This window comes from Lethenteron reissneri, chromosome 54, assembly GCF_015708825.2.
Source record: "Lethenteron reissneri isolate LAM-NWPU_2019-01 chromosome 54, ASM1570882v1, whole genome shotgun sequence".
NCBI classification, from domain to species: domain Eukaryota; kingdom Metazoa; phylum Chordata; class Hyperoartia; order Petromyzontiformes; family Petromyzontidae; genus Lethenteron; species Lethenteron reissneri.
Window position 1 is genome coordinate 11879585 of NC_083832.1, and position 15592 is coordinate 11895176.

The 15592-nt window shown below is 55.3% G+C and overlaps 1 protein-coding gene across 1 annotated transcript; it reads left to right on the forward strand.

The window, feature by feature from the left end:
- Positions 1 to 110: 110 nt before the first annotated feature.
- Positions 111 to 15592, forward strand: LOC133356535 (peroxisome proliferator-activated receptor delta-like). Its single transcript, XM_061574094.1, has 8 exons — positions 111 to 278; positions 3758 to 3820; positions 5945 to 6147; positions 6366 to 6504; positions 8747 to 9015; positions 11135 to 11428; positions 13083 to 13323; positions 13895 to 15592. The coding sequence occupies exons 3-8, from the start codon at positions 5950 to 5952 to the stop codon at positions 14140 to 14142; spliced, it is 1389 nt and encodes a 462-aa protein (XP_061430078.1). The 5' UTR covers positions 111 to 278; positions 3758 to 3820; positions 5945 to 5949; the 3' UTR covers positions 14143 to 15592.

Here is a 15592-nt window from a genome sequence, read left to right on the forward strand (position 1 = left end):
GTTAGTGGTGGAATTAGGGGTGAGTGGTGTCAAGGGGGTGAGAGGGTGCATGGTGGTGTCAAGGGGGTGGGGGGGTATGGTGGTGTTCAGGGGGTGGGGGGTGGGTACGTGTTGGTGGTGGTGATGTCAGTGTCCGGAGATTCGAGTCCGCGAACGTTGGGACCGCAGAAGGAATGGAACCTCCTCCTCCTCCTCCGCACTGGCGCGTTGCCTGCGTGTCGATCACCCCGGCGAGTGCGCATGCGTCAACGTATTGGCTTCTTGTTATTGCCGTGTGCGTAAGTTTCCTCGTGCCTGTGAATGTAATTAATCGGCGTGAGTGTAACTTATTGATCACTGTGAGTGTAACTTATTGATTGGTGTGAGCGTAAACGTATCGATGATCAGCGCGCGATCACTGTTATCGACGATGGTGGTGGGCACGAGTCCACGTGTTTTCGATGGATGCGTCTCGGTGTGTTGGTGGATAATGCGGCGGCTCGCGCGCTGCGCTACGGACCTGGCGACCCGAGTTCAATTCCCACGAACAACCACCAGTGACGATTGTCTGAACCGGTCCCTAGGACCTCCCCAAGGTCGACTCAGCCTCGGATGAGTGCATCGTGCGATGTGTAAAAACATCGGCACTGGGAAGACAAAGGCGGTCTGGCATGGGGTTGGCTACCCACTTCCTCGTGTGCCGTGCCGGCCTTCATAGGTGCTCGCTAACAGCACTTGCCCCTACAGTCTGTGAAGGCTACACGGGGGATCTTTATCACGCGTCACTCCGAGCCTGTTGCCGTGTGTGGGTTGACCTGGCGCCTCTGTCCTTTATTGAGTTGTCATTGACTGAGGAACGCCGGCTCCGTTTCGACTCCAGGATCCTGGGCCTCTTCATTTGGCACTTGAGTGGATGATGGTGATGATGATGCTGTGGCCTGGGTTATGATGATGATGATTCACCAGTTGTTATGGTAATGATGGCGAAGTTGGTGATACGAGCCGCGTTGTGATGGCCCTGATGATGGGGCTGGGGCTTATAACGGTATTGACGGGGCCCTGCTTGTGATGGTAATGAATGAGGGTCACGTTGAGATGTGACTGGAGGGATTCAGGTTCCGGTGGTGTTGATGGCTTTGGCCATGGTGATCAGGCTGCATTGTGACGATGGTGATGGCGCTTGTGATGTTTATGAAGATGGGACCCGGGTCAATCTTGGTGCCCGGGTGTTGATGGTGGTGATGGGACATGGATTACGGTATTGATGATGATAGTGGTTTATAGACATCATACGGCCCATGTAATGATGATGATGGATAATTTGAGTTGACGATAGTTCAGTTGTGATTGTGATGATGGAAACCGGGTTACTATGATAATTGATAGAGATGATGAGACCCCTCTAATGATTCATGATAACGAGCATGGTTCCGTTGTCATGATGATTACATGATTCAGTTGTCGTGATAATGTTGCCTGGATTACGATAATGATGGGACCCGGGTTACCATTATGACTGATATAAGTGATGATGATGGTTCAAATGATGATGGTTCAGTTGTGGTAGTAATGATGATAATGGTTCAGTGGTGGTGATGATGGTGCTGATTACGATGGTTGAGTGGTGGTGGTGATGGTGTTGATTATGATGGTTGAGTGGTGGTGGTGATGGTGTTGATGATAATGATTGTTCACTGGTGGTGGTGATGGTGTTGATTACGATGGTTCACTGGTGGTGGTGATGGTGTTGATTATGATGGTTGAGTGGTGGTGGTGATGGTGTTGATTATGATGGTTGAGTGGTGGTGTTGATGGTGTTGATTATGATGGTTCACTGGTGGTGGTGTTGATGGTGTTGATTATGATGGTTGAGTGGTGGTGTTGATGGTGTTAATTATGATGGTTCACTGGTGGTGGTGATGGTGTTGATTACGATGGTTCACTGGTGGTGGTGATGGTGTTGATTATGATGGTTGAGTGGTGGTGGTGATGGTGTTGATTATGATGGTTGAGTGGTGGTGTTGATGGTGTTGATTATGATGGTTCACTGGTGGTGGTGTTGATGGTGTTGATTATGATGGTTGAGTGGTGGTGTTGATGGTGTTAATTATGATGGTTCACTGGTGGTGGTGATGGTGTTGATTATGATGGTTGAGTGGTGGTGGTGATGGTGTTGATTATGATGGTTGAGTGGTGGTGGTGATGGTGTTGATTATGATGGTTGAGTGGTGGTGGTGATGGTGTTGATTGTGTTGATTATGATGGTTCACTGGTGGTGGTGATGGTGTTGATTATGATGGTTGAGTGGTGGTGGTGATGGTGTTGATTATGATGGTTGAGTGGTGATGGTGATGGTGTTGATTATGATGGTTGAGTGGTGGTGTTGATGGTGTTGATTATGATGGTTCACTGGTGGTGGTGATGGTGTTGATTATGATGGTTGAGTGGTGGTGGTGATGGTGTTGATTATGATGGTTGAGTGGTGGTGTTGATGGTGTTGATTATGATGGTTCACTGGTGGTGGTGATGGTGTTGATTATGATGGTTGAGTGGTGGTGGTGATGGTGTTGATTGTGATGGTTCAGTGGTGATGGTGTTGATGATAATGGTTCAGTTGTGGTGGTGATGACGATGTTGAAGCCACGGGCCCTGCTGTCCGAATCGTTGTGCCCGAGTCGATGCCGCCACGTGCTCACACGCGGCTCATTGTGATTGGTGAATGATTATAAGTAGCGCGATTTAGAAGTAGTTCATTAGTCGTTAGCTGTTGGTTAATTGCTCGTTCGCTGTGGGTTAGTCATTACCTGTGCGTGTTGGTTGCTCAGTCGCTGTGGGTCACGTGATTGTTCATTACTGGCGGCTCATTGCACAGTGAATGTGGGTTGGTGATTGCACAGTCGCCGTGTTGGTTCTAGATTAGCTGCGCCTTGTTGTTAACTGCTCATTAGCTATGGGGCAATTGGCCCTGGGTGAATTGCTCATTAGCTGTGGGTTAATTCTTCATTAGCTGCGAGTTCATTGCTCATGATCTATGGGTTGTCAATGGCTCAACAGATCTGGGTTAATTGCTCATTAGCTGTTGAACAATTCCTCATCTGTGGGTTAATTGCTCATTGGCGGTGGGTTGCTGTGATTTGACTGTGAAAAATAAAACTGCGAGAGACACCTGATGACTATTTGTTTGGGAGCAAGAGAGAACCCCACCATCATCACAACCCTCATCATCACAATCACCAACACACCCCCCACCCGGACCACCCCCCCCCAATCACCTGTACCCTGCCCCCCCGATCACCTGTACCCCGCCCCCCCAATCACCCGTACCCCGCCCCCCCAATCACCCGTACCCCGCCCCCCAATCACCTGTACCCCGCCCCCCAATCACCTGTACCCCGCCCCCCCAATCACCCGTACCCCGCCCCCCTATCACCCGTACCCCGCCCCCCAATCACCTGTACCCTTCCCCCCAATCACCCGTACCCCGCCCCCCAATCACCTGTACCCTTCCCCCCAATCACCTGTACCCCGCCCCCCTATCACCCGTACCCCGCCCCCCAATCACCCGTACCCCGCCCCCCTATCACCCGTACCCCGCCCCCCAATCACCTGTACCCTTCCCCCCAATCACCCGTACCCCGCCCCCCAATCACCTGTACCCTTCCCCCCAATCACCCGTACCCCGCCCCCCAATCACCTGTACCCTTCCCCCCAATCACCCGTACCCCGCCCCCCAATCACCCGTACCCCGCCCCCCTGACCACCTGTACCCCTCCCCTAGCCGGTACACCTGAAGGCGGAAGCCCCGTCTCGAGTCAAGGACGACTGGAGCAGCGGCTGCCAGGTGAGTGTGTCAGGTGTGTGTGTGTCAGGTGTGTGTGTGTCAGCTGTGTGTGTCAGCTGTGTGTGTCAGTGTGTGTGATGGTGTGTGATAATGTGATGGTGTGTGTGTGTGATGTTGTGTGATAATGTGATGGAGTGTGTCATGGTGTGTGTGTGTGATGGTGTGTGATAATGTGATGGTGTGTGATAATGTGATGGTGTGTGATAATGTGATGGAGTGTGTCATGGTGTGTGTGTGTGATGGTGTGTGATAATGTGATGGTGTGTGATAATGTGATGGTGTGTGATAATGTGTGATAATGTGATGGTGTTGGTGTGTGTGTGATGGTGTGTGATAATGTGATGGTGTGTGTGATGGTGTGTGTGATGGTGTGTGATAATGTGTGATAATGTGATGGTGTTGGTGTGTGTGTGATGGTGTGTGATAATGTGATGGTGTGTGATGGTGTTGGTGTGATGGTGTTGGTTGAGGCAGTCGCCCTCCAGCAACAACGGAGGGCGGATGAGCGACGCTCACAACAACTAGCCGAGCGCCGGGTGGCTAAAGCACAGTAAGTTGGTACAGTAGGGGGCACAGGTGGTGCATCAGCCACTCATCTCGGCCATCTCAGTCGACCCGTGGCACCTGAGTCTGCCCCGTGACCTCCTGCCAGCGGGCGTTCGACACTTCACGTGGCCTCAAGGTGCACATGGCCTGGCACAAGCGTCGTGGTGACGTCACCGCCACTTAGTGGCGAATGGCGGTTGTTGTTGTGTGTTGGTGTGTGATAATTTGATGGTATGTGATGGTGTTGGGGCATCTTCCAGACCGATTCAGCCTCAATAGAGTGCCTGGTGCCTTGCGTAAAAACATCGCCACTGGGGAGACACAGGCGGCCAGGCGTGGTGCAGTCCACCAACCCCCTCGTGTGCCGTGCCGGCCTTCAAAGGTCTTTTTTAAAAGCACTTGCTCCAACAGTCTGTTAAGGCTACACGGGGGATCTTTATCTTTTGTGATGGTGTGATTGTGTGATGGTGTGATGGTGAGATAATGGTGATGGTGTGTGTGATGGTGATGGTGTGATGGTGATGGTGTGTGTGATGGTGTGTGTGATGGTGATGGTGTGATGGTGTGTGTGATGGTGATGGTGTGTGTGATGGTGATGGTGTGATGATGGTGTGATGGTGGTGTGATGGTTTGTGTGATGGTGTGATGGTGTGTGTGATGGTGATGGTGTTGGTGTGATGATGGTGTGATGTGTGATGGTGTGATGGTGTGATGATGGTGTGATGATGATGTCATGATGGTGTGATGTCATGATGGTGTGATGGTGATAGTGTGATGGTGATGGTGTGATGGTGGGGTGATGGGGTGATGGCATGATGGTGATGTGAGTGATGGTGATGGTGTGATGGTGTGATGGTGGTGTGAGTGATGGTGGTGTGAGTGATGGTGGTGTGAGTGATGGTGATGATGTGATGGTGTGATGGTGGTGTGAGTGATGGTGGTGTGAGTGATGGTGTGAGTGATGGTGATGGTGTGATGGTGTGATGGTGGTGTGAGTGATGGTGTGAGTGATGGTGTGAGTGATGGTGTGAGTGATGGTGATGATGTGATGGTGTGATGGTGGTGTGAGTGATGGTGGTGTGAGTGATGGTGTGAGTGATGGTGATGGTGTGATGGTGTGATGGTGGTGTGAGTGATGGTGTGAGTGATGGTGGTGTGAGTGATGGTGGTGTGAGTGATCGTGATGGTGTGATGGACCTGATGACATCGCTCACCATCACTCACCATCACTCACCTTCACTCACCATCACTCACCGTCACTCGCCACCACTCACCATCGCTCACTGTCACTCGCCACCACTCACACATTGGAACAAATACGTACCATTACACACCACCACAAAGACCCCCCGTGTAGCCTTATAACAAACTATTGAGGCAAGTGCTGTTAGCGAGAAGCACCTACGAAGGGCTGGCACGGCATACCGGGGGGGGGGGGGGGGGGCGGGCAGCACCACGCCATTCAAAAACAAGCCACCAATCCCCAATCACAGCCCTGACCCGTGGCCGAGAGCCCGTGATTGCTGACCGAACGTCGTGACTTCTGACCGAGTGGCCGTGTTCGCGTGGTGCGAGCAGAGGCGATGGCGATGCCCGAGGCCCCCGGGGAGAAGCTGCGGTCCCCGGCGAGGGGCTCCCCGGCGAGGGGATCCGCGGGGGGCTCCGCCGTGGCGGCGGCATCGTCGCCATCGTGGCCCCCCGCGGAGGCCGTGGAGTGCCGCGTGTGCGGGGACCGCGCCTCGGGCTTCCACTACGGCCTCCACGCGTGCGAGGGATGCAAGGTACAGAGGGGGCGAGAATCGGCACGTGGCCTGTGAGACGACGGGGGTGGGCACTGATCGCTGCCACTGCTGATGCTGATGTTACTGCTGCTGCTGCCACTTCTGCTGCTGCTGCTGCCACTGCTGCCACTGCTGCCGCTGCCGCCGCTGCCGCGTGGTGATGGCAGCCGCGTCGTTGGTGCCGTGCCGTTTTCCCGAAGCGTCGCCCTGTTCGCCAGGGCTTCTTCCGCCGCACGCTGCGCCTGGCGCTGGTGTACCCGCGGTGCACGCGCGCCTGCACCGTGCACAAGAACAGCCGCAACAACTGCCAGCACTGCCGCTACCAGAAGTGTCTGCGGCTCGGCATGTCACGCGACGGTGGGTGGCACGCACTCACTCGTGTCTGTGTGTGGTGTGTGTAGTGTGTGTGTGTAGTGTGTGTGTTCGTGTGTGTGTAGTCTGTGTGTAGTGTTTGTTCGTGTGGAGATAACCCTGCTGAGGCTGCGGTGCCTCAAATATTGGAAGAGGTCACCCCCTGTGAGTGGCTGGCTGAGGTGCCATCTGTTGAGGAAGTACTGAAGGCGATCCGGAGTCTGAGACCAGGAAAGGCACCGGGCAGAGATGAACTCCAAAGTGAAATGCCGAGGGAGGGTGGCGTTTGTGCACAGACTGCCCTATATGAACCGCTGGACGGGTTCCGCAGGATTGGAAGGATGCCCTGGTGTTCCCCCTTTTTAAGAAGGGGAACCGCACAGACTGTAACAACTACAGGGGCATCTCACTCCTCAGTGTGCCGGGAAAGGTCCTGGCAAGGATTATTCAACATCGCCTTGCTAGGCACGCTGAGGAGAGGCTTGCGGAGCCCCAATGCGGTTTCAGGAAAGGGCGGTCCTGCAAAGATGCCATATTTTCTGTCCGTCTGCTACAGCAGAGGTGTAGGGAATTTCAACAAGACCTACATCTCTGCTTTATTAACCTGGTCAAGGCCTATATGATACCATCAGTAGGCCTGGGCTCTGGGATGTTCTTCGTGCTTTCTGCTCACGATCATTAAGGACCTTCATGATGGTGAGCGGGCCCAGGTTAAACTACGTGGCCGGGAGTCAGAGCCTTTCCCTGTACACCTTGGGGTGCGACAGGGATGTCCTCTGGCTCCCACATTATTTAACATCTATTTTGACCACTAGTTCGTGAAGCCTTCAATAGCTGTACCGGGGGAATTTCCATTTGGTACAGATATAATGGGAGGCTGATCGATGCCCGGGTGCATCAAGGGATGGCTCCCTATTGGTCAACCACGTTATGTATGCCGATGATTTGGTAATAGCTGCTCATTCAGAGGAGGAGTTGGAAACGCTGCTGTTGAGACTGGAGCGTGCCACTAAGAGGTGGGGCCTTACCATCAGCCCCACCAAAACTAAGCACCTGCCTGGGTATTTTGTACCATCGGACACTCCACCCCCACAACTCCCAATCAATGATGGGACAGTAGTGGAGAGAGTGGAGAGTTTCCCATACCTTGGAAGTGTGCTTATGACCGGCTCTAGTTTAACAGCAGAGGTATCGCTCCGAATCAGTCGAGCGGCAATATCTTTTCATCGGTTGCGTAACGCTGTGTGGAAGCTACCTGGTCTGTCGCTCCATACGAAGCTTCAGGTCTTCTCGGCCACAGTCATTCCCTCCCTTCTCTATGCTTGTGAAACGTGGACCCCCCTAATGGAGCATCTTCGCCGGTTAGAAACATTTAGGCTGCCTGCCTACGATCCATCCTGGGTTTAACCAGGCTGGATTGTGTGTTATGAACTCGCCGACCCGAGTTCGATTCCCCACTCACGGCCAACACCTGTGACTGTTATTTGAATCGGTCTCGGACCTCCCCTAGGTCGACTCGGACTCAACTAAGAACCTGGTGTTCGGTGTGTAAACATCGCCAATGGGGAGACAAAGGCGGCCGGGCGTGGTGCTGGCCACCCACCTCCTCGTGTGCCACGTCGGCCTTTATAGGTGCTCGCTAACAGCACTTGGTCGCGAAAGCCTACGTGTTAAACTGAGTCTGTTAAAGTGTGCACGTGACCGCGTGCCCACAGGGCCGCGTTGCGTCCGCGTGTGTACGTGTGCCACTGCGAGTTCCGGATTATCCGGACCGTGAGGAATGTCGCCGCTGCCCGCACGTGGCGGCTGACATTAGAACCCCCCCCTCGCAAGTTCCACCCTGTGGCGAGCGTAGACACGCGGTTCGGTTCAGCTGGGCCGCCCTGGTTATTACTGCTGGGGTATCAACCGGTAAATACCGTGACGCGCAATCCACCTTGCTCGCAGTGGACGTCAAAGCTCCCCGTGACGCTCTCTGAAGCGAGTAGTGAGCCCGGCTGCATCGGTGAGCACCGGATTTGGCAGAATCACTCGATTGAGGTTCCACACACAGCAGCGCACCCCCCTTCCTCACCACGAGAACCAGGACCCTCCTGGAACAGAGTCACGAGACTTGGTGAGACTTTCCTGCGTAAACAGGCGTGATGTATTAACAGTAATAACATGACGGGGTGGCGCCGCTGTCGGGCGGTGCGGTGGAGTGGCCGTGGTTGGTGATGCCCGGGGCTAACGCCGTGCGCCCCCACAGCGATTCGGTTTGGCCGCATGCCGCCCAGCGAGCGAGACCGCATCCTGGCCGAGACGGCGCCGGAGGCGAGCGGCGGCGCTAGCGGCGGCGCTGGCGGCTCCGGCGACGGCAGCGGCGTCGAGAGCGGCGGCGAGCAGAGCTCCCCGTCGCCGGCCGAGGACGGGGAGGAGGCACTGGCGGCGCTGGCGGCCCACGTGCAGGCCGCCTACCGCCGCACGTTCCCGCTCACCAAGGCCAAGGTGGAGGACATCCTCCGGGACCTGGAGTCGGTGAGAGGCGGGGAGACACGGAGAGACGCGGGGAGACGCGGGGAGAGACACGGGGAGACACGGGGAGACACGGGGAGAGACACGGGGAGAGACACGGGGAGACGCGGGGAGAGGCATGGTGGCGGGCGCCGTGCTTGGCGCGCCATGAGGGGCGTTTGCCCAGCCACGCGCGCGGTCGCTCGTTCGTCGATGGGAGTTGGCTGCACGTCCCAGCATATAGGACTGCAGAGCTTGGGAAATTTGGTCGGTCGATTGCGGACAGCCGTCGCGCGCGTGCCGGGGGGGGGGGGGGGGCGGGAGGGAGGGCTGACGCGGAGTCGACCCCCGCCCGGGATGCGAACTCTGCAGCGTTGCGAGCCGCTCGCTTGAGCGCCTGCTCCCCGAGTCGGTGTCTTGCTTCTGTCGTCGTGGCCTCGTGCAGCGATTCGTGGCCAGTGCCGTCGCCCCCCACTTGGAGTGCCGGCGAGGTGATGTTGCAGGTGCGCTGCTGCTGCTGCCGCTGTGGTATTTGTCGCAATTGTCGGGAAGGAAGAAACCTCGCAACTCCCTCGCACGCTCAGTTGGGCACAGCGAGAAACTCGCGCCGCGTGACAACTTCTTGTCACGGAATGGGGCAGCGCCACTTCACTTCTTTGTTCTCGATAAGATCAGTCGAGTTCTCTCGCAGCTACTGCGCATTACCACAACACCCAGCCACCCAGCCACCCCCCACCCTCCCCACCCAAACCCAGCCAGCCCCCCCACCCAAATCCAGCCCCCCACCCAGACCCAGCCCCCCACCCAGACCCAGCCCCCTCCACCCAGACCCAGCCCCCTCCACCCAGACCCAGCCCCCCACCCAGACCCAGCTCCCTCCACCCAGACCCAGCCCTCCACCCAGACCCAGCCCCACCCCCCCCACCCAGACCCAGCCCCCCACCCAGACCCAGCCCCACCCCCCCCCCACCCAGACCCAGCCCCCCCACCCACCCAGACCCAGCCCCCTCCACCCAGACCCAGCCCCCCACCCAAACCCAGCCCCCCACCCATCCCCACCCCCCCCACCCAGACCCCCACCCAGCCCCCCCCACCCAGACCCAGCCCCCCCACCCACCCAGACCCAGCCACCCCCACCCAGACCCAGCCACCCCCCCCCACCCAGACCCAGCCCCCCCCCAGACCCACCCTCCCCCCCCAGACCCAGCAATGTCAGCTGGGTTTGCAGTTCAGGACAGGGCCGGCAGGACCCGTTCTGCGTGGTCGTGGCTCGGCACGCTCACAATGTGGTCCAACAGGAGCAGGGGGAGTGGTGTGTGTAGTGTGTGTGTAGTGTCTGTGTGTGTGTGTGGTGTGTCGTGTCATTGTGTGTGTGGTGTCTGTGTGTGTACTGTCTGTGTGTGTGTGTGTAGTGTGGTGGTGTCTGTGTGGTGTCTGTGTGGTGTCTGTGTGGTGTGTCTGTGTGTGGGTGTGTGTAGTGTGGTGTATCGGTGTGGTGTGTGTGGTGTGGTGTGTGGTGTGTGTGGTGTGTCTGTGTGTGTGTGGTGTGTCTGTGTGTGTGTGGTGTGTGTGATGTGTGTGGTGTGCGTGTGTGTGTGGTGTGTGTGGTGTGTGGTGTGTGTGATGTGTGTGGTGTGCGTGTGTGGTGTGTGTGATGTGTGTGGTGTGCGTGTGTGTGTGGTGTGTGTGTGGTGTGTGTGTGGTGTGTGTGGTGTGTGTGGTGTGCACAAGCGTAGTGGTTCAGTTTTTTTTCATTTATGAGGTGTAGCCCTGTGAGCCATGAGTCTCTTGACTCGGGTTCAACCACAACAAACAAAACATGAACAAGGAACATCTTAAAGTGACGACGCGCGACAGAAAAATCCAGGAAAAAACCGCTAAATCTTCCAGAAAAAAGCACCGTATTTCAACGATGTGTGCAAAAATCCCAGTGGGAAGCAAGTCTAACAATAACACCCATAAGACAATTTAGATAAAGTTATCAGGCTAACTCCGTACTTTAACAAACATGGCTTAACCATCCGTTAATTGGAATTCGATACAATATCTGGAAAGTCACCGAGAAATGTATATTTTGCCAGTCGGGCGCTGCGCCTGCCGCTCACTGTCGCTGTGGACGGCGCTGGTGGCGCGTGCGAACCAGGTGCTCATCGTTCGGGACATGCGCTCCCTCGAGGAGTTCGGCAGAAGCATCGGGCTGACTCAGCTGGTGGCGCCGAGCGAGCGCGACCCCTCCATGGAGGCGATGCTCCGGGAACAGCTGCAGGCGGCGCCCGGACAGGAGCCGGGCGCGGCGGCGGCGGTGGCGGTGCCAGGCGCGGTGCAGCTGGTCCACTTCTTCAACCGGTTCCAGTACCGCATTGCCGACGTGGTGCGCCAGGTCACCGAGTTCGCCAAAGCCATCCCGGGGTTCGGCGCCATCGACATCAACGACCAGGTGAGGGACGGGGGTGGGGGGCAGTGCCCGATTCAGCGAGTGCGGGGCCTGTCGCATAACAGGGGCCCTAAATAAATAAAAAACACTTAAATATTAAAACACGTACTTTTTAACTTGCATAGTTAAGTAATTGTATTTATTCCTTCGCTATACAGCAAGATAATACGACAAATCGATAACCTTAAACATCCAGTCGTTCATAAAAGTTGAAGGCAGTATAGTACTATGAGAATCGAACAAGTGCAGAATCACTGAACGGCCTGGCCGCCTTTGGGGCCGTCCATAAATGACGTCACGCACCTAGGGTGGGGGGGGTCAGACATTTGTGACAATGTGTGACGAGGGGGGGGGGTTGAGAAATGTGACATCACATCAAAATGCGCAACTTTAAATAAATATGGACAACACGTTCTACTTAATTAAATTGACTTTCTAATAAATGTTTCCTCCTACAACATCAGTGCAGCGCCACATTAAATACGCACTACAATAACAATCGTTTAAAGCGATTTGAACCATGTTTTATTTTGGGGGGGGGGGGGGGCAGAGCTTTGTGACGTCACATTTGAGAAGGGGTCTGACTTTTTGTGACGCTGTGTGACGATGGGGGGGGGGCTCAAAAATCGTCCAAAGTCGCGTGACATCATTTATGGACGGCCCCTTTGTTTCCCGAGTGACGATGTTTACACATCGCACCAGGTACTCATTTGAGGCTGAGTCGACCTAGGAGAGGCCCAGGACCTGTTCAGATAACCGTCACTGGTGATGTTGGCCATGAAGCGGGAATCGAACTCGGGTCGCCAGGTTCGTAGCGCAGCTTAGCGCTAACCACTATACCCACCGCTCCCCTGTACACACGGACACTCTCTCACCTACACGCAGCCGTACGACACGCTCCGAATCTACCCCCTTGCCCGTGGGGGGTGCCGTGGGTACAAAGTTGCGTGCAATGCCACACCCGGACACGACGCACCGTGCCAGGCTAGGTGCCCTTTGAGACCACGTGAAGAGTCAAGTCAGCTCGGTGGCAGTTGCCATGGCGTCTTGGCCGTCTTGTTGACCAGTGTGGTTCCCGGTTGGTTGTGCCTTTTTGTGGTGGTTGTTGTAATTGGTTGTTTACCCTTTCATCTGGCAACAAAACTGACACCTCTTTTACAAGGAGTCATGTTTGCATAGACCACAATACTTGCGGTCAGAATGCAAACAAAAAACACAACTCTGATAATGTATGCAATTTTGTTGCCAGGTAAAAGGGTAAAAAAACTATTATCATATTTTGCTTCTGGCAAAGGAGGTTCCAATGGTGTAAATGCTTCACCCCGAGCTCTCATACTCTGATGATGCATTGTCTTTGAGTTGTGCACCTTTTGGTGTCATCTGGTCCAACACTATGAGAGACTAGGCTCTAAGGAAAGCTGTCTCGAGTGTGGACCAATCAATTTCAAGGACAGTGCATACATTATCAGAGTTGTGTTTTTTGTTTGCATTCTGACCGCAGGTATTGTGGTCAATGCAAACATGACTCCTTGTAAAAAAGGTGTCAAATTTGTTGCCAAATAAAAGGGTAAAAAACCAATTATCACATTTTGCTACTGGCAAAGGAGGTTCCAATGGAGTGGTTGCTGTAGTTCGGTGGTCGTCGTCGTCGCCGCAGGTGACGCTGCTCAAGTACAGCGTGTACGAGGCCATGTTCACCATGATGGCGGGACACGTGCGCGAGGACGGCATGCTGCTGGCGGGCTGCGGCGTCTACATCTCGCGACCCTTCTACGACGCCATGCGCAGCAGCTTCCACAGCAGCGACTCCAAGTTCGAGTTCTCGCAGCGCTTCAACGCGCTGGGCCTGCTGGACGACGACATCGCCGTCTTCCTCGCCGCCATCATCCTCTGCGACGGTGGGCGCCGCGACACCTCTTCCCGTGGAGCGGGGGCCAGTAACGGTGGAGGTTGTTTTAACTGGTCCTAGTCCCTCCCCTAGGTCAACTCGGCCTTGACCAAGTACCTGGTAGGGTGTGTAAAAACATCAGCACTGGGGAGACAAAGGCGGCCGGGCGTTGTGCTGGCCACCCACCCCCTCGTGTGCCGTGCCGGCCTTCATAGGTGCTACTCGATAATGGCACTTGCCCAGTCTGTGAAGGCTATACGGGGGGGGGGTCATCTTTGTCTGTGGCGCCGTGTGCCAATGTGTCAGTCATATGTGTCAGTGTCACTGTGTGTCTGTGTGTCACTGTGTTTTGTGTGGCTGTGTGAATGCGTCACTGTGTGAATGCGTCACTGTGTCTGTGTCACTGTGTCTGTGTGAATACGTCACTGTGTGTCACTGTGAATGTGTCACTGTATGTGTGAATGCGTCACTGTGAATGTGTCACTGTCTGTGTGAATGCGTCACTGTGAATGCGTCACTGTCTGTGTGAATGCGTCACTGTATGTGTGAATGCGTCACTGTGAATGTGTCACTGTGTGCAGACCGTCCGGGCCTGGTGAATGTGGCGGCCGTGGAGCGTCTCCAGATGCGCATGCTGCAGGCGCTGGCGCTGCAGTTGCGCCGAGCACACCCGCACTGCCCCTTCCTCTTCCCCAAGCTGCTGCAGAAGCTGGCCGACTTGCGCGAGCTCGTCACGGAGCACGTGGACTTCGTGGAGACCTACCGGCGCACGCAGGCGGGCGCCAAGCTGCACCCGCTGCTGCTGGAGATCCTCACCGACATGTACTGAGATGCTCGCCGATATTCAGACTTGTACCGAGATACTCGCTGATACTCGCTGATACTCACCAACTTGTACCGAGATACTCGCTGATACTCGCCGACTTGTACCAAGATACTCACCAACTTGTAACGAGATACTCGGCGATACTCGCCGTTGTATACTAAGATACTCGCTGATACTCACCGACTTTAAATGTATTCTTGTTGATGTGCACAGACATTTAAATGTATTGGAATACCCATCGACATGGTACCGAGATGGTCCTCATGGATACGTCGTGGAGGGCAGGGTGGGGGCGGTAGTGGCACTCGGCACGACGGGGCAAGGTGGTCCTCGGTTCGATTCCCGACTCGGGCACTGCTGTTTGTATGATCTCCCCCTGGTCTGTACGGGGTTTGCTCTCATAGCTCACAACAAAAACGTGGAACTGGTATTGGACCATACATCACAATGGTGAAAAATTACCTGCCAATTGAGATTGCGCGCTCCTGCAAACACTTGGCAGGACCCTGCTGAAAGAGCGTCGAGACTCGGCAAGGCTCTCCTGAGTAAGCGAGCGTAAGTCAACAAAGTCCGACACGATGGGAACCGAGCTTGCGCACACACGCACGTGTTAACACGCACGTGTGTTAACACACACGTGTGTTAACACGCACGCCGCCGCCCTGTGCCCCAGTGGCACCTACTGCTGGTGGGCAGAGGCCTTTGTCTCTCCGGGTTGCCGGTGGGCACCAGGTCGTAGCCACCTACTGTAGTCGGAGTGGTACTGAATGTGGTGTGCCGGGTGACGTGTGGCAGGAGAGGCGACTGGCAGACGTTCCACCACGACCGCCGCTTGGTCTGTGCCGGCGCGCGAGTTGAGGGGTTGACGGCGTTGGCAGTAATCCCTTTGGCTCCGCTCCATGATGTTTTCACATCCTCTCGACACGTCCTTCTTTGCGTCTTCCTGATCTGTAGTAGTCGAATTAAGAGCACAGCAGCCCTGTGTCAAGTAATCCACGGCTGGAAGAAGGCCTCCGATGGAACGGACTTTGCCTACTGGTCGACGTTGCTGCGTCGGGCCGGTGACCGCCACAGGAGCTGCCACGGCCGAGGGTTGAGACGCCGGCAAGCACCCGACCCCACCGCCGCCGGTCTCACAAGCCATGGCAAGACACTCCACAGAAGCCCCTTTTATTAAACCAACCCTATACATGGAACTGTTAGGATCACACCACGAATACTATAAACGAAGATTTCACCGCGAACACGGCGGCCGCTTCATGGTAAAACGCAGGCGCTTCAGAAACACAGCAGCAGCGACGCCAATAAAAGGATAATCACCACCACAACTCGCATGCAGACACCATGCCACTATGTACAAAGTTTACACAGACCACCTTCCAGTTCGTGAACCTCGTTTGCTTTCGAACATCTTTTCGTTGAAAAGTATGAAATAAAAACGCACTTAATTATC